Source organism: Nyctibius grandis, chromosome 3, assembly GCF_013368605.1.
Source record: "Nyctibius grandis isolate bNycGra1 chromosome 3, bNycGra1.pri, whole genome shotgun sequence".
Lineage (NCBI taxonomy): Eukaryota > Metazoa > Chordata > Aves > Nyctibiiformes > Nyctibiidae > Nyctibius > Nyctibius grandis.
Genome location: NC_090660.1, coordinates 25,412,088 through 25,431,319, shown reverse-complemented (window position 1 = coordinate 25,431,319; position 19,232 = coordinate 25,412,088). Strand labels below are relative to the sequence as shown.

The window sequence follows — 19,232 nt, the reverse complement described above, 5'->3', positions numbered from 1 at the left end:
GTGCTGTAACCCTGTGGTAGAAGGCCACCAAATTTGTCAGGCACGATTTGCCTTTAGTGAAGCCATGTTGGCTGTGACCAAACAGCTCCTTGATTTCCATGTGCCTCAGTACAGTTTCCAGGAGGATCTGCTCCATGATCTGGCCAGGAACAGTGGTGAGACTGACTGGCCTGTAGTTCCCTGGGTCTTCTTTTTTTTCCCTTCTTGAAGATGGGGGTTATGTTTCCCCTTTTCCAGTCAGTGGGAACTTCACCAGACTGCCATGACTTCTCAAAAATGATGGACAGCGGCTTAGCAACTTCATTCGCCAGGTCCCTGAGAACCCACAGATGCATCTCATCAGGTCCCAAGGACTTGTGCACCTTCAGGTTCCTTAGATGGTCTCGAACCTGAAAACCTACAGTGGGTGGTTCTTCATTCTCCCAGTCCTTGCCTTTGTATTCTGTGACTCGGGTGGTGAGGCTAGAGCACTTGCCGGTGAAGACTGAGGCAAAAAAGTCATTGAGTACCTCAGCCTTCTCCATATCCCAGGTAGCCAGGTCTCCCATTTCCTTCCAGAGGGGGCCCACATTTTCCCTAGTCTTCCTTTTATCACTGACATACCTATAGAAGCTTTTCTTGCTGCCCTTGACATTCCTGGACAGATTTAATTCTACGAAGGCTTCAGCTTTAATGTAAATTTATGAACACAAAGTATTATCCCTGATGATTGCGATTTTTGTTTGTCACCTAATGGAAAATTTCAAACGATTGTACGAGGAAAAATGAAGATTTGATATGAATGTTCAACATATAGGACAACTACACTACTACTCTTGAGTAATAGACTTTGAACAAGCTGTTCTGGTGCTCTTATTCCTGAATTCCTTTAAGAATACCTTTCTGCAGAGAGACATCTTTGCAACTGCCCTATCTCCTGTCTTGAACAGCACCCTACAGGCAACTTTTCTTTTAGAAAACCTCATCTAAATTCTGGAAGGAATAGACTCTTTAGCAAATGGACCCAAGATCATAGGAATACAAAATGACTTTAAAGGCATTCTATTCATACCCCAGCCACACAGATTTACCTCTGCTCAGTTTCTTGGCTATAAGTCATTGAGTATAACCCGAATGCAAATATCACCTCTGCACTTTCTTTCCACAGGTATTTGTGTTCTTTTCATTGTTATTTAAAATATTTTGTTTAAGTTGCAGCTGATAAACTTGTGGGGATAACTATTTAAATGAAAACTAACTGCTTGTCAAGAACCAACCAGAGCTAATCCTGATAAGGAGGAAAAAATACAAAGAAAACCTGAAATACTGCTTTCGTGTTTTTACAAGCTGGTGTTTTTCACTACAATTAGAAAAAAAACCCTGTATTTTAGAAATCAAATATTTACAAAGACATTTAATCTGAAAATTCACCACTGTGATTTTAGTTTCATAGACTGTGTGTTATATGATTAGAAACAATGGAGAAGTACATTATTAGTGAAACTAGCAACCTAAAAGGAAGAAAATGAGATGCACATTACTCTAGATGCTGATTATGCCACTTGCATGCCTTTTTACAAAGGCATGAAAATGGCTAACAAGCCATGTGCAAAATCTTTATACTATAACATCTACACTTCCTCTTAATTTTCTCTATCACAAAACAAAAACTTTTTTATCAGAATAAACTTTGGAACTGCTTATGTTTAAAATGCTCTAACGTCTGATATGCTTTATTTTATGTAAACCTTTAACATTGAATAAAAGCATTTTAATTGTAAAACTTCACTTTTGTTTCTTCCTTAACACTTATTCTAAAGTATACATATTTTGCCCTTACTGTCATTAAATCTGAGACGTAAAATTTTCTTGATATGATCAGGGAAGATTAGATTCACTCTCCTGTATTAGAACTGTTTTATTTCAATGCCATGTCACTGTATTGCTTTGAAAAAGAATTTTGAATGAGAAGTCTGTTATACTGTATTTCTGCTTTCAAGAGTAAAATAATAAATTAATAGAATCACTACCCTGAAAAACCATTATAACACCTGAGATTTCTTTCCTAATCTAACTTTCAGTACAATAATGTCAGGACTTTTTAAAAGTTGTTACTTTCCTCTTCCCTTTCCTTTATTCACACTCATTTCCAACTGTTCCATACTTCCTTATCTCCCCCATCAATACAAACCTGAAAGTGTTTTTGAATTACAAGTAAAAATGTAAGAATGAAGTGTCACTTCCCTTGCCCCCAAATTTGGGAAGAAAAATGCAGTTGAAAAACAACACAGTTGAATACCTGAAAAGCCATTCCTGTCTACCCTTCAGAGGACATCTGAAGTGGATTAAGAGGTATACGTTTGGTATTTCAGAGATCCGAAGGATCCACAGAGAAATCAAATGTCAGTCTTGTTCATTATATTCCTCTGCTATTCCCTCTAATAGCATGACTCACTCAGCCTCAAACCAACACTGATCTTCCCTTTACTTCTCTCTCCAAAGTAAAAAGGGCAGTGAATGTGTAGTTATGACCTGCTTCCAGTGCAACTCACTTTTAAGAAATATCAGAAGGAGCAGATCTGGAGACAGAGGTGTGAAGGTTCAAAATGAAGAATGCTACGGACTGAAACATGTACTCTGTTTCTCTTCTTTCCTAAAATTACTTATTTTTTATTTGCTTTCCGTATCCTGACATGTGAATTATCTAACCTGGAAGCATGCAGAAAATGTGAGAGAAATGCAAACTGTATCAGCCATAGTAACTGAGGAATGCTAAAGCTTGCAGCCCTACAGCACAAGTTTTTCTAGATTTCCTCAGAAGAATCTTCATTCTTCTGAGCTGGTGCAGTCGGTACCTGAATCCTCAGCAGGCCACAGTGGTTTCACTAGCCCTGCCACTTTCAGTGCTCACAGCTATGTTTTCATTAGAATATTTTTCATCAGAAAGATGCAAAAGACAAGAAGTCTCATGCAGCCGAAAGCTCAGTTCTGTGGGTTCAAGCTGCTTATTTGAGACAAGGATATTTGTTCCTGCTTAATCAAATTTCCACGCTTTCTCCATTGCACGCACACACAGGCATACTTGCACTCACAGATGAGCATTCTGTCAGAACTAACATTGTTAGATACTATTGATCATTGGGAAGTTTTCAAGAAACCCTCCCCAAATAATTCATCATTTTAGAAAAAGAAGTCACTGTGGGTTTAAATTCTTTAAAGATACCATTTTGTATTAAACTATTTTTGGAGTTGTTTGTTCAGGGAAACATACCCTGAAACACTGAATACTCACCCCAAGTGCAACAGTAGGAAACCAGTGCAATAATCCCAGAACCACAGAAAATACTTAACATCTACAAAAGGATGATTTCTCATTTCTACCACAACCTCATTTTTCCAGGACATGTGTTTTGACATATTCCTATAAAAACCTTCTGATACGGATTAATTTTATACAGATTTCCAGTCTCCAAATTACTTTTTTTTAGAGAAAAAAATAGTGACTGAGGAATGGGGATATGCTTGATATTAAAATACCATGATGACTTGTTGTCCTAACACTTGCTGTATAACAGATGATGGCAGTACATTAATCCATCCTCTTGACAGTCATTGATAAGAATGAGAAATCGTACCAGTTTCATTACAGGCCTACCACCCTATTCTTGTCTTCAGTGTGCATTTCCATGACGATGACTGTAATCATTATAACAGCATTGTCCATAACAACTCTGCTTTCTGTGATGTTAATCCCAAATTGGGTGTGAAAAATGTGAAACGACAGATCTCAAATGGCAAAACTCTCACCAGTGAAGCAGAATAGGCTACAGAATTAATAATTGAAAGAATTGACAGAGTGCTGCCTTCTAAGAGAAGCCTGGAATTAAAGGGCACCACTCACATAGCCTTCCTTCATAAACTGAGGGGCTTTGCATAAAAACCTCTTGTCAAATTAAAGGCACGTAGAATGAGATCTTGATGAGGTGTGTACAATTAAACACAACTTCAGTAAAACATCTATTCCTCAAATTGAAAAAGAACTCATGAACAATGACCACTACTGAAATCTGACTTATTACTAAGATTATGTCAGTCTCAGACAGGCTTTCCTTTTTTTCCTGAATTAAAAAGATATGCCTGAGCTAATACGATTGGTCTTTGCAGTAAAACAGGTCATCAGAACATGACAACAAAGGGAAGATAGAGTACAGATGCTTCCACAATTGGTCTTTGCAGTAAAACAGGTCATCAGAACATGACAACAAAGGGAAAATAGAGTACAGATGCTTCCAAGTCCCTGCAAAGATGAGCTGACTGATGTTGTGAAGTACTCCAAATAGAAAATTATAAACACCACAGGGAATTCTTTGAGAAAAAGGGGAGAAAAATTCATAAGTACAGAGGAAGAAATGTCCTCAAACAAGGCATAGAGTCACATTCTTTCATAGAATGGTTTCAGTTGGAAGGGACCCTAAAGATCATCTAGTTCCAAGACCCCCTGCCATGGGCAGGGATACCTTTCCACTAGGCCATGTTGCTCAAAGCCCCATCCAACCTTACCTTGAACACTACCAGGAAGGGGGCATCCACAGCTTCTCTGGGCAACCTCTTTTAGTGTCTCACCACCCTCACAGGAAAGAATTTCTTCCTAATATGCAATCTAAATCTACCCTCTCTCAGTTTAAAACCATTACCCCTCATCCTATCACTACATGTCCTTGTAAAAAAGTCCCTCTCCCACTTTCCTGTAGGCCCCCTTCAGGTACTGGAAGGCTGCTAGAAGGTCTCCCTGGAGCCTTCTCTTCTCCAGGCTGAACAGCCCCAACTCTCTCAGACTCTCTTCATAGGATAGGTGCTCCAGCCCTCTGATCATCTTCGTGGCCCTCCTCTGGACTAGTTCCAACATCTCCATGTCCTTCTTACATTGGGGGCCCCAGAGCTGGATGCAGTACTCCAGGTGGGGTCTCATGAGAGTGGAGTAGAAGGGCAGAATTACCTCCCTTGATCTGCTGGCAACACTTGTTTTGATGCAGCCCAGGATATGGTTGGCCTTCTGGGCTGCAAGTGCACATTGACGGCTCATGCTGAGCTTCTCGTCAACCATCACCCCCAAGTCCTTCTCCTTAGGGCTGCTCTCAATCCATTCTCCATTCTGACCACGAAGGATTAAAAAAAAAAATCCTATTCATTAATCTCCGTATGTGTAGCATTAATAGAGTGGTCAGAGGATGAAAGGAAATATACAATGCTATCACAGGAACATAAAATTGAAAGGGACCATCCTTTAGCTCTCTGAATTCAGGCCTCTGTCTATCCAGGCTATCATGTCTATAAATGCTTTCATAAAGACAAGCACACTTTAATTTGAAACCCCTTCAGATTTTTGTTTCCAGTCTTCCTATTAGTAGACAATTTCAGAATCTCATTTATTTTCTTATTTCCATTCTAAATTAGCTCATAGCCACCAAAACCTCATTTAATCAAGTAAAAGCTGAATCAACTTAAATAGCTCTTCTCTTTCCCTTGTGGTTTCTTCTGGAGTGTATTTTTAGAATAATACCTGCTCTCCACTATTATTTGTGGGAGTAATTAAACAAACATATTTTATTCTCCACCACCACCCCAACCATAGTATTCGATTTTCTCTGAATAGCTTCATATATAAATTGTTTTTCCTTGGCCAAAAGTAATCTGAGCATTAAAGAGGTATTTTTCACAATGGCTTCAATACTACTTTATCTCTGTTTTGATTATCTCAGCTTTTCCAGCTTAGTATCATATTTACCTTCTTTAAGGTATGACAGTAAAGACAATAATTCCACTGTCATACACCTGACAAACCAGTAGTATATAACAGAAATTCATTATACTGTTCTGTAAGAGCCTTATCACATTGTGGTCCTGAGATTTACTCTGTATCTCCATATTCAAAACTTATTCATGTTATCTAGCTCTTTACAGACAATGTTTTGATTCTTCTGCATAGCTTTGCATTAGCAACATGTTTCTTCTATTCCCAAATCATTCATGAAAATGTTAATGAGTCTAAAATGGGTCTGGAAGCATATCTTCTCATCCCTTTACCTGTTTAAAAAGCATCTCTTTCAATGCAACCCACTATCTCTATTTAGAAAGATCCTTCCCCAGTTTACATTTCCTGCACAAATCTCAACAATTTTCAGTATGCTGAAATTCTTAGGATTTTACTAAGGCTGGCATAACTAAATAATCTTCTTTTGGTCTTTGTGCTAACAATATCTTAAATAAAGATGCTCTACTTGCTATTTCTAGTTCAGATGATACTGTTCCAATTTAAAAGCCCTTGCTACCAGACATCTGTGATTCCAGAAGCTACTGGTTTCCTTAGATATTTTTCATACTCTAAGATATAATTTTCAGAATTCCCAACTTGAAGGCTAATTAAAATGAAAGAATTCATTTCCCACGCCCCCAAGCCCATTAACCATCTTTCTTCACCCCTCATATTCAACATCTTTCTCCATTTTCATTAACGAAATTAAGAATCATCTAGATTATGTAATAAAAAATTCTGTCATAATGCTGAAAGACAGTATTCGGGCGAGAAAAGCTCCATCTGTCATACATCTTGCAATAAAGCTATATATACAGTTTTGTGTTATTTTAATGCAAATTTAAAAACCAAGCTATACAGACAACATTACACATGATAAATCAGACTTCAGTTGGCCAGCCTACAACTGCATCAGCATGAACTTTATGCTTGAAGCTCACTATATATGTCAAAACGTAAATGTAGCGCTTTTTGTTCTCACAGGCTTCTGAGGAACTGTAACAATTAACACACCTCCTGCATCTTTTGATAAGAAAAGTCACAGAGAATTTCCCTTTGGAGAAGTCCTTTTCCACCCTATGCTCAGAGTGGAATGAATACCCTATGGAGCCTAGACTGTATTTATAATATTCCCTTAAGTAGAACTGAATCTTGTTATGAAATAGTTTGGAAAAGTCTTTAGCAGTGACATATTTAAGCCGCATGCATTTGGGGTTCTAGAATCTGATGTAAAATGATCAGCTGCACTCACTCTGTGTTTAGCTGAGCTCAAAAGAAATGCTATTTTATCATATTTTAATATCTTCCTCCTATTTACTTTTATTTATCTTTTTTTCTTTATAGTAAACACAGCAAGTATGCATAGACAACTGGCAAGTTCACTGTGTGCGTATATAGCAATCCAAGAGGTGTCCTCGTTTAAAAAAGGAGGTGTTGTCTAAGGAGGTACCTGGTTTTCCTCTATCAGTGCCACATTTCAGGTGATGGGAAAACCAAAACCAGAAAGAAGACAATGACCTTACCTTTCCTACATACTGAGGATCTGGTCCCATGTGTTCTTCTAAAACAAAGAACTGATTCCACACCCATCCACGCTTGGGACGATGATGCACTTCTGTTTCGCCTTCTATGTGTTTGGTTTGATTTCTAGTCACCTTGATGGAGCCATGGTGAGCAGCTCCATAACACCTTTGCACAAAACAGAGACAAACTAGGACTGGGCAGATACAAGATGTACTTGTAATTCTCATTGTAGGATAAGCTTCCTGTTCAAGGCTTTCTTTCTCTTGTCTTTTTCAGCTGTAATCCTTTAATAAGTTCCCAAGACAGAAGGTGAAGCCTGGTGCAGAAATACAGTCCAAAATGGGTTTTTCTGCTTGTTCATAGTTTAGCTGCCCATTTGGTAAAGCTCAAATTATATTTACATTATGAAAAGCTGACTGGAAAAATTGATATTTCTTCTGAGGTCTTCACAATAGAGTTCCACGGCCGATCATTTTCTATCTAATAGGAAAAGAAAAGAAAGCCACTTACTCATCACTAAAACCAGCAATTTTCAGGTTTCTGACCTTAGATTACACTCACAGCAGCACTAACCAGTCTCTCAAAGACTCTCAGTGTAACTAACATTTATTTCAATCCTTCCTGTAAAAGTGTTTTCAGATTTTTTTTATTAAAATACCTTAAGAATTATTATGGCTCTTGAAGCTATGAAAACATTTACATTATTAAAAACTGGATGATTCAGGACAGTTCCCTTGCCCTTTACCTGCAAATCACTGACCTGGTCTGGCAGTAAAATAAAATCACTGCTACAGTGTCGTTAGATAGATAGTGATTGGTAATTCATTTCATGTGAGTCCTTGATCTTCCGTACACCACACAGAGATCCAACATGGTGAAAAATACCAAGGCTATGACTGGTTTAAAAAGAAAGCCTCCAGAATGGGCTTTGAGGATTCTGAGTATTAGAGCATACTGTCAGGAACTTTCAGTCAAAATGTGCACTTTCACACCCAGTGCTTTACATAAATTCCAACCAATATCATACTGGAACCTCACAAAATTATTTCATACTGTTGCAAAGTTTAGGTACTGTTGTTCAGATGATCAGTATTATTTTTATAAAAGCATCTAAGTTCCCAGTGACAATATTTTTTCAACTTCAGAAAGGAAAATGTAACCTTTTATACAACAGTAAAATGTGAAAATGTGCATAGAAGTTGATGTAGCCCTTAAATACCTTGAAAGAAATAAAATAACTCTTCAACCTCAGAGAAATAGTTACCCTAAGGTAACTGTTTGTTCACTTATCTGAAGCTATCAAAGATCAGTCAATAAGGAGTCTCAAAACATGCAACTAAATCTTCAAAAATTAGAACTGTCTTCCAATACTGGCTTTGTTTGAGTATCATAAAGCCATTACAAGGTATGTAAACAGAAACACAATGAAACTAATCTTGTTTCTAAGTTTCATGGGAACCCAACAGAACAAATTCAAAATCCCTAAAGAACAGTCAAACAAGAAATTAGAAATAAAATGAAAAAATACTGCAGTGGAAGAAAGCTCATCAACTGTCTTTTGGCTGCAAATTTTTTTCCCTTATGCTGCTTTCAAGTTCCTAATAATACTGGAAGCCCAATCATACTTTCTTCTGTATTCACCTAAGCACAGTTTCTCATCAGAATAATGGAAGAATACTTCAAGACTGCTGTACATTAGAAATACCCAGAAAGGACATATTTTGCATTTCTATTTCTCAGTTCAGGACAGCGGGTTATGCTGAAGTAAAGGAAGAACTCCAGTCTCTTGTGTCTGGGCAGGAGTTCAAAAAAACTCTGTACGGTATTTTCCACTGAGGAAAGAAATTTTTAAACATTTAGTATTACCCTGCTACTTATTTCCATATCAGTGTAATCTCCCCTCAACCCCTTTTAAAAGCCTCACATCCCATCTCAGAACAGATTCATAAAACATGATTTATTATTACCTTCTTTAAGTACAAATGTGATTTAATACGAATTTTCCACAGTTAAATCTTGTATGAAGTCGAAGTTATATCAGAGACGGAATCCAGACATTCTGGCTCTCACATTTGTTTCTAACTATATAATCTCCTTCCTTGGTTTCCTTGCCTTTCTGCATTCTTTCGTGATTCTTGCTAGAAATCAGTTTTGCCTTGAGGCATGCAATTTCCTTCTAAAGATTTCTATATTTACAGATGAGCTATTTAAATAGATTAGTCATGTTATACTTCAGATGTACATTAAAATTAAGCAGTACCTCACAAAATTATAAGGCTGCAGTTTTATCCATTCAAGTATTATTTTTCTTCCCTTTGTTTCCATCTTGGGAAATGCCTGGGAGCAGTTCATAAGACTATAAGCAGTGCATAATAAGTTAAAAATGGTATATAAAGTGCACTGAGATTTCTCAGAATGGCACATTTAAAATGTATTTGAAATCATTATTACTGAACTTTCCTTTATAAAAACTGTGGGGATGGTGGTGGTGGAAAATTCTTCCCTTATAAAAGAGTAAATATAAATGAGTGCAAAAGATACCAACGAATCACTATTTACTATACAGAACTTTGCTTCTCCCCCCTCTCAGAAGTCAATCACAGAAAAAAATAAAAAAATACAAAGAAGGAGTCTGTAAACTGTGTTAATTTACAGTCTGACTCATATAAGACTTAGAAGAAATAAGAGAAAAAAGCGGCAAACTATGAAGGGCTTCTTCATCTCAAAAATATCTGTTCTTAGCGTTACCATTAACTGTGAGGCATTAAATTTGTTTTGCTAAAACCACTGTTATTTAACTCAATTCAGAGATTAACTGTTAAACACCTGCCCCCAAAATGAAAGTTTTAAAATTCTTTATTCTGAACAAACATTTTCTAAAATAATAATAATAATAAAAAGAAAGATTACAAAGGCACTTACTTCCTGTTACAACCATGCTTAGAAATTCAGGCCTCAGCTGTTCCTGAATTGTGTGTGAAGCCTGGAGAATCATTTCCACTACAACAAATTCAACAATTAAAAGAGGAAGGATTTTTAGTGAAGATTCTTTGAAGTGTTTTCGCTCTGGTAAACACCTTTTAAAAGCAAAGCCTAATTAATGCTCAGTACAAAGGTCCTCATTCTTAGTTACTCAGCACCCTTCTACTAAAGGTCTAGCATAAACATTCATTTAAAACCTGCCCCAGCCCCCTAAGAAAAACGTCAACTCTGCCATGAAGACAGCAAAGTTTGTCTACAGGGGAAAGTACAGATGGAAACAGAAGAGACAGTAAAGCAAAGAACAGACGAACTTGAACTGTGAGTGACTAAAATAAAAGGGACTGAACTTTCTGAAATCCCTTAAATATTTGCCTTAAGCTAACATACTGAGATGCTGTCTGCTCAGTGCTCTTGCCTGCAGCTTCAGATTAAGTGTCCTGCTTTATGGTTTTTGTTATAATGATGTACGCAACTGCAGAGTAGACTTGTGTTATTGCTATCTCCTGAGAGTCCTCATGAAAATGAGTTGTGTATCTTGAGAGACTGTCAGATTGAGTTAAAATTAAAATAAATAAATAATTAAGATGAGGTGGGAAAGTTCCACTAGCTTTGCTGGAAATCTTTATAGCAGAGTAGTTACTGCTTAGTGTGGCAGCAAGTCGCTACAATGAATTCCCAGGAAACCAGTATGAGCACAGTGATGCAAAATGTGCATACTTCATCATCATGAGGAGATGCATCCTTAGTAGCAGAGACTTGTCCTGAACCTCAGTGTCCCCCACCTCACATAATCGAAGTGACCACATATTTGAATTCATCTGAATGATTCAATTTTGCAGATGCACATTCAGCACAGCTCTACACATCTTTTGTTACATCCCTCAGGGACCCTCTTCAGTCCTATGGTGATGAAGTGACAATTGCTTATGGAACTTGTAATAAATTGCATTTCTTGTATACTTTCTGACTTCTCCCTCTGCCCTCTGCCCTCAAGAATTCCTCCCTGCCAGAACAAGTTTTTCCATTACCAAAATCCAACCAGCTTCAAATCAGCATCATTATTTAGATATAAATAATCAGGCAGGAAAATATTTCTTTCTTCCTGCGTTGCCTGTACTAGTCTATTGCCAATGTTATATCCTTCAGCACTGCAGAAGTAATGGTGCATTGACCTGGAGACCAAAGACAGAATAATGGGCTAGTATCAGAAAGAAAAAATGGATGGTATTTTTTGTTTTATCCTTCTGAAGAAGAGGTTGATAGATTGCCAAGAGAATATACAGTACTCCTGTAGACCTCTGGTAACTGGCACAAAAAAGTGAAATTTCTAGGTATAGAAGGGAAATGGTTCATCTATGGTTGATCTCTAGTCTCTTTTTCCAAGGATGGTAGAGCTGAGCTATGGGACTTTACATGAAAAAATAAGGCAGCAAGATTTTCTCAGCCTATGCGATAGGGACACTGTATAATCATCAGTGCTTTCTAACCATCAGTGACTTCTGCACATGCTACTCAATCTGACAGAAATAGTGTCAAAACTGTTTTGGAAAGCATTTAAGAACTATTACATGTTGTTGTCTTGCCCCTTTGTTTTAGTTATGTTGTAGCTATGTGTATGAAACTAAAAACTAGGAAAAAATCAATCAAATAAAATATTCTTAAAATAGTTTAATAGTAATTTCAATAACTATAAATGTTTTGACACTATAGTTCTACATTGAAAGATCTTCTAGAAATAGGAAATTGAACTACTTTTTTCTTCAATAGCATAAGGATATTTTCTTTAATTTGTAAGGTAACTGTGTGAGACATCGAACTCTCAAATTATTGCTAAATTTATGTGTAAGTATATTACTATTCTGAAAGCTAATCTTTAGCATCCTGGAACTTAAAGAAACATCAAGAAAAAAAGAACTGGATATCTCCCCCCTTACTCCTTTAAGCCAACAAACCCAGCTGATGGGTGTATAGCGTCAAGGGGTGTTACTTCTTGTACGTCTTTCACACTTACAGTCTTTTGGTAAAGACCAGTTCTAATCACCAAAAAACAAAAAGTGTCTATGCTAATCTAGAACTGACTCTTATTTCACCTACAAATTATTTTACATAAACTCCCTTTTACAAAATAAATAGAAATAACCACAAAATAAAGCCTCTATGAAAAAGAAAGATTGTTCTTTCATATAAAGCAACAGAAATTCTGGGAAAAAGGTGAAAAGATAAAAAAAGATCCAAAACCGACAAACAATCAGACATTATAAAAAGATAAATAACAGAAGGAAAATTATAATAAGATACAACAAATACACTGAAAAAAAGAAGACAGAGAAGCAAAATGGAAAGCTCAAGTGGAAACAGCTGTGAAAGCTAGTATGTGAAGCTATCAGATGATTTCTCCCTCAGACCTGTGAGTATATGTGTGTAAAAAAAACAGCAGTACAATTTCTGTGAAATGTAAGAAAAGCAGTTAATACAGTTCAAGAGAAGGACAGTTAACATGAATAAAACATTAACTGAAAACAAAAATAATGAAACAAAATTCCACACTAAATATGTGTATCTGTGAATTGGTATGCTGAAATTGCCAAGGGAAGTGAAAACCCAGTATTTATTTCCCTATGCTGTTTACCTTCTATACCCAAAAAAACTCTTCTTCTAAATTCCACATTTTCACATATAACTCACACATCAAGTCAACTGATGACACATTTGATCCAGAGAAGAAAAGATATACACAATATAAAGTAATAAAACAATAGAAGGATAACTGCATAGGCTTAAAGATTACAGGTTTCTATGCAATATGCACGATAATCCATGATATTCTTAGGTTCAATTTACAATCACAGAAACAAGTTATGTAAAATTAATTACTTAGATGAGTACACCACTTTCGCTGACACTGCCCAAACAAAAATCAAGAAAAGGAAAAGAAATGCCCTCCCTTTCTTTTTCTTCTCCCCCTTTACCTCCTAGAAGAAAGGAACTGTCATACCAAAAGCCAAGTATGACACAAAAACCAGCAGCTGTATCCTGGGATATTATTAAGGAAAGGGAAATCACACATTTTTGGGCATTCTAAAACAGTGAAAGCAAATCTCCAGACACAAATCCTTCATTTGGGAAAGCAAACTGGTCCTCTGGAAAGTAAATTATTATACTACATAACAGAAAGACAATTTGACAGCACAGATGTGGGTTTTACATGTCCTAATGTGGTAGTTAGATAGCTAAAATTAGTCATTGTCCAGGGATTAACCAATTATTGTCCCCACCTGATTCTTTTAAAGTTAACAGTAGCATCTTGCTGCAGAAATAGCATTAAATAATTTTAAATTAATCAAATTATTTCAGATGGGAATGTGTGATGAATTTTTCAATAGTACCCTGACTGACAGACATATGCAAACAGTCCCTACTTATGAAGCTCCGTTCTTCCTACTAGCTCAGACATCCACAGAGACTATGTCAGAAGCCTCCATTAAATCTACAGTTTGTATCACATATGATTTCTTCCTAAATACTTATAATCCAAGCTACTTTTTAAATCTAAGAATATCTCTTTTTCTCTCTCTAATTCTTCTTCAATTCAAGGCAGATATTATTTCCAAATATTCCTTGTGATATACTTCATGAGGTTTATTGCTAGATTTTATTAACATTTTTTGGTTTACTGACTCAGCTCTGTAAAATTTCAGTAGCTTCTAAGTCATAGAAACCAATATATTATTATTGTTCTGGGAAGACTGCAAAAAAACACAGCTTAGCCATCTTTTTGGGTTAACAACTGCTGAATATGTTCTTAGGAATTTGGGTTTCAGAGGCTTAAGTGAAACAGTTAGTGGTTTTGTTCTTATTTGCATTATAGGTTTGATTTTCATACCTAAAACTTCAACACAGCACAAGTATGGACTCTTTATATCCAGCACAAGAGATTAGTCTGATCTTTTCCTTTGTAAATGTGTTATATTATGTTAATAATATCTTGAGGCTGAAAAAGAAAGAAGATAAGGCCAGAGATGACTTTTCACCCAGCATTAACACACTGACATCTCTAGTTTTCTTTTTTACTTCTATTCTGTCAAGATGGAACAAAACTTTCCTTTAAAATACTGGCCGCAGCCCTAACAATTACCTAGCATTGTTTTGATTCAAGTTCTTGATAAAAGTTCGTTTTCATTTTTCCTTGACTTTTATCTCTAATATTAAAACAGTTCAGAATCCAGACCCCCTGTTAGCTTAACAGGCCTTAAAAAGTTCCCTCTCTGGCTAGAATAGGTTGCATCATTTAAACTAGCTGGAGTCATAAAACAGAATAGACACGGTATGAATAAAGCTTTTGAGATTATTTATTGAAGAGGCCTCATGTTCCTGACAGAAGGAGGCATGTGAACTGGAATTCAGATTTGGTTATGAAGAAAGTTGGAAGGAAAGCCTAGCAGCACCTGCAACTAAAAGAGAAAAAGAAATGTTGAGCTAGTACAAGCAGCCCTGGGCAGAACTACTTCCTGATAATACCTAGCTTAAAGTAGACTAGTCGTGTGTTATATCTAGATGGGCGTTCTCAGAGGACAAAACCCCACTGGAATCCTACCTAACAGCACCATGAGGAACAACAGAGAGTGTGAAAAGATGAAACAGCCTTAGGAGATAAATAGTCACAAGAAGCATTCAAAAGGTTTTAATATTGCTTGTGGCAAAAGAAACACCTGAATAGTTACTGGGCTGGAACCTGTTTTATCATTCCTTTTTTTAAATAAGCAAGACTGTCAACACTGTCTTGTACCAAGGTCTTAAAATAGCAACTTTATTAGGAGTTCAAGAAATTTATAAAAAGCAATGTGGACTAGTGATCAAGGTACTATCTTAGCTACACATCGCACCACATTCTGGTGCGATGTGTAGCTAATCACTAAACACAAGCTTTAATGGATTTCTTAATGGATAGCATCAACTGAGGCACCACCCACGAAGAGTAAAAATTAGCCATATTACACCTAGGTAACTAATGCAGCACATTATATGGCAAACGAGATTGATACCACATAGCCCAAATAAAGGATTCCAGGAACACTGATGCCCAACAGGATACAAAAATAGTGAAAACTTCTTTAACTATGTTTAAAAGATGTTTTTCAAAGAGGAATGGTTTGGTTTTGAACAATGACGAAATTTTTAAAAATTGGGGGGTGTCCAGCCCTTTACATTTTACATACAAACCACCAATATCCCATAACAAAACTCTATCAGCCCTTGAAATTCCCATCAGAGAAAAGGTTTTCATAGCCAGGATACAAACAGGCAGGTCACATTAGATCTTCATCTGCACTTTTAAGCTGGCAATACATTAGAACCACTATGCAAGTCTTATTGTCATAACAGGATTTTTAAAAATGTGTCTAATTGATGCTTTGGTTAGATGATGTGTAAGATAAGCTGTGATCTGCTATGCTGCCTTTAGCAGTAAATGGGTCCAGCGGGTGGTTAAGTGTAGAGCTGATTTAAAAGACTCATTTATTTTAGAAAATACACTAAAGGTTATTAGAAGGCATTCTTATATGCATGAATGGGTACAGCAAACTATTAAACACTACAAACCAATGGTTTTGTTACCCTGTTGAGCAAACACATTTTATGAGAGTGCAAATGAGTAAAGAAACATATGATCTCCCTTGAACATAGGAAGATCTGCAAAGTTTGCAAACAATGAAGAAAAAGTACTTAATTTGCAAACAGCACTGCATATAGATAGGCAATTAACAACTACAACAAACAGTTACTGAAAATATGACATTAAAACAAGACTAAGGAATTCAATGCCTGTCCTCAGTTGGCATACAAAACTATTTCGTATATCATAAGCAGGCCCACAGCAACTTCAAGATAGCAGAAGTGCTCTGCCACAATCAACGACTGAAGAAGTATTTTTTGCAACTATACCCATATGGTTTGCACAGACAGTGATTGTCAGAACCATGACACAGTAACACCACAATTAGTCAGATAAAATCCAGACACCATTTCTATAAATATAATTGCACACGTAGTCTTGCTAGCCATTGCCTGCTATGAAAGGAACAACTGTGAAATGCAGAGAAATGATTCATGAATCTGACTCACATCCTTTTCCTTTCCTCAACTAGAGACCAATCCATCTACATTTATATCTGGAGTCCATGTAGCTAGTCAAGGATAACATAGGCACACGAGACAGTGCAAAAGTCCTTTTACATTCCCAAAGCAGCAGTGGCTTGTCTTCTGTGCTGTTTCTCTTCCCAAGGAACTTGCTAGCAGAATAAAGATTTCAGTGATTTCTTGAGTCACTCCTCCCATTTATAAAGGTCAGATCACCCAATCAGGGAACAAAGCAAATACGAGACTGATGAGCAATTACCCAGTTTAAATAGGAAGAACTTGCAACAGCCCACTTGTGTATAATCCACAGGTACTCTTTGTCCTAACAAATTATTTCTCAAATATGAATAGCAAGAGCTCATCTGACAAGTATGGTGGTATCCCACTTGACTGGTAAAAAATAAAGAAAGGGAAGGCTTCAGAAAGAGCCGAAGACATTTACCTCCTATAGTTTGCTACCAGTTCAGCATTGTGTACTTGAAACTCCTTAAAATAATGCAAATTGGTCATTATTTCTCGTTATAGAAATTTTGGCAATACATAGTATACAGTATATATATGTTTCTTAGGTCAGAAGGGTGATAAATATGTCATTGTTTACATCAACTTAAATCTCAGTGTTTTAGAGAAAGATATTAAGTGACGAAACCTTTTAAACAAATCTTACTGTGTATGCTTGAAATTTGGAAACATTAATTTTCCAGTGTGTCAAGAACAGTGAGAAAGTATGCCTAAAATGTGATATATTTCAATATAGGAAATAACTAAAATACATTTTTACTGGTCAATTTTTCCCTTCGTTTTGAATCAAAACATAAATTATCACCATTATTTCTGAGATAATCTTTTTTTTTAGGAACCTCACAATACAGGAAGAAAAACATATCTTTTGTTCCATTTTTAATGTAGCAACATTACTGAAAAAAATAAGGAAAATACAACTGAGTCAAGGTAAATAAGCCACTTCTATTTAATAAAAACAAAATATTTCATTTAAATACAATGTTTTAACATTTAAAATCAGCTAGGATTCAAAGCAAAGGTCATTTTCATTTAAAAACATTTAAATGGCATAAGTAAATAACTTTGAGCCTTTTTTCCCATTGAAACATCCCTTCTATAAAGTTTTGCTTTTCACAAATTGAAATACTGCAGTTAAATAACTTCCTGACTGAAAATTCCCAATAAGCTCTTCATTTAATGGATGCAACTTACAGATATTTTTCCTCAAATAGTAATTATGTTGAATTTTTTTTTAGCACTGTCCATCACAACTGACTTAGCCCATTTTCTGTATACTGGATTCAAATGACAAAAGCCTGATCCCCAATGGGCGAATTGCAAAACTCCAAATTCAGCAAAAGTAAGTGTTTACTCAAAGTTCAGTGGCACTCAACATCAACTGCGTTCCTCAGTAAGAAAGCATCTTGCGTATCTACTAATTTTTTTAATCTATATTAATATGGCTTTGTGTTATAAATGTTCTAGGAGCAAAAACCCACAATAAAAATATGAACAAGTCCTTAATTACAGCAAAATCTCAGTAATACTTTTTAAAGTTGAGACTGCCTAGGAAACACTACCAGAAATACTGAGTTTGGGTACACCTGTAGAAAAACTCAGACAAATAAGGAAAAAGTAATTATGAGTAAGTTGTTTATTTGGGAGAGGACAAGACAGTAAAATGGAAGAAGATAAAAGAGAAAATGATGGGGGAGGAAATATAAAAGTCAGTAAATCATGTGATCAATGTTATTTGGAGATCTTTGTAGAGCAGCCCAGCAGTGCCTGACCACTGCTATTTGGAGCAGGTCAATAATCACGGGTTTTGCACTGTATTAGTGTCTGACTTGCTTCTGCAGTCAGAGCGACAGGGCACGTCTTCCCTGGAGCTGCCGAAGGAGGCCTGGCAGCTTGTCTCCTTGGGATGATTGAGGAACCCTTGGAGGGTATCACCTAACAACTTTTCCCCCTCAGGTCCGCTATAACACACAACAGGGGCCCTCTCTTCATTTTAGACCTCCTTAGGCTCTGTTACAGTTTCTGCAGGCCTAGATTTTTTTTTTTATTATAAATATACTTCATGAAGCCTATGATTAAGTCGTACCAGTTCAGTTAATCTCTACCCTGTTTCACAGGTGTACAAAGTGAATCAACTTCTGCAAGTGCTGAATCAGGTCATTCCTTGGATCTATACTCTTCAGTTCAACTAAAAACGAAATCATGGAAGTCACAAAAACACAATAAAAGAAAATCCTCTTCAGAAGTAAAACTATCACACAGGAATCCAACATTGAAGAAAAGGGATAATTTTAAATGACACAAATTTGAATAAGAGCTCTGTTCAACAGCCATTGGCAGTTCCAGGTTTTTTCTTATGCAGCTATAGAAATAAATATTATAAGTAAAGAGAAAAGGAGACAGCCATATATGTTGAGTCTAAATTTGAGGTCTGTATTTAAAGACATGCCTTTTCACATCACACTTTACCTGAGATCTCCTTGAGTCTTTGGTTCCTGCTGTGACATTACTTCTGCCAAACATACTGTAATCACTGTCAACCACACAGCATTGCTGCTAGTATGTTGTTTTCTTACCGTTTCTCTAAAAATGTTTTTCATCTACACAGTACCAACTAGATTTGTCTTGGGCTGCACTCATCCTTTCATTATGTTTAGCTTTCTCTACTCTCTTGAAATCTACATACTGAGCATAACTTTTTTTAATCTTGTCTTCCTGTCTTCTTTTCTCACTCTTCCAGCTCAGCCAGTATTAAACCATCAGGCTTCTCAATATATCA

At 36.4% G+C, this 19,232-nt stretch overlaps 1 protein-coding gene across 4 annotated transcripts in view; it reads right to left on the bottom strand.

Moving 5' to 3' along the window:
- Positions 1-7,542, bottom strand: part of CDH18 (cadherin 18) — a 202,477-nt gene extending 194,935 nt beyond the window's left edge. For 3 of the 4 annotated variants that reach the window (XM_068397147.1, XM_068397148.1, XM_068397149.1), the window contains exon 1: positions 7,315-7,542. In XM_068397147.1, coding sequence (XP_068253248.1) covers positions 7,315-7,542 — 228 coding nt within the window. The remainder of the gene's footprint in view (positions 1-7,314) is intronic. The other variant, XM_068397150.1, reaches the window with a different exon arrangement.
- Between the last annotated feature and the right edge of the window lie 11,690 nt (positions 7,543-19,232).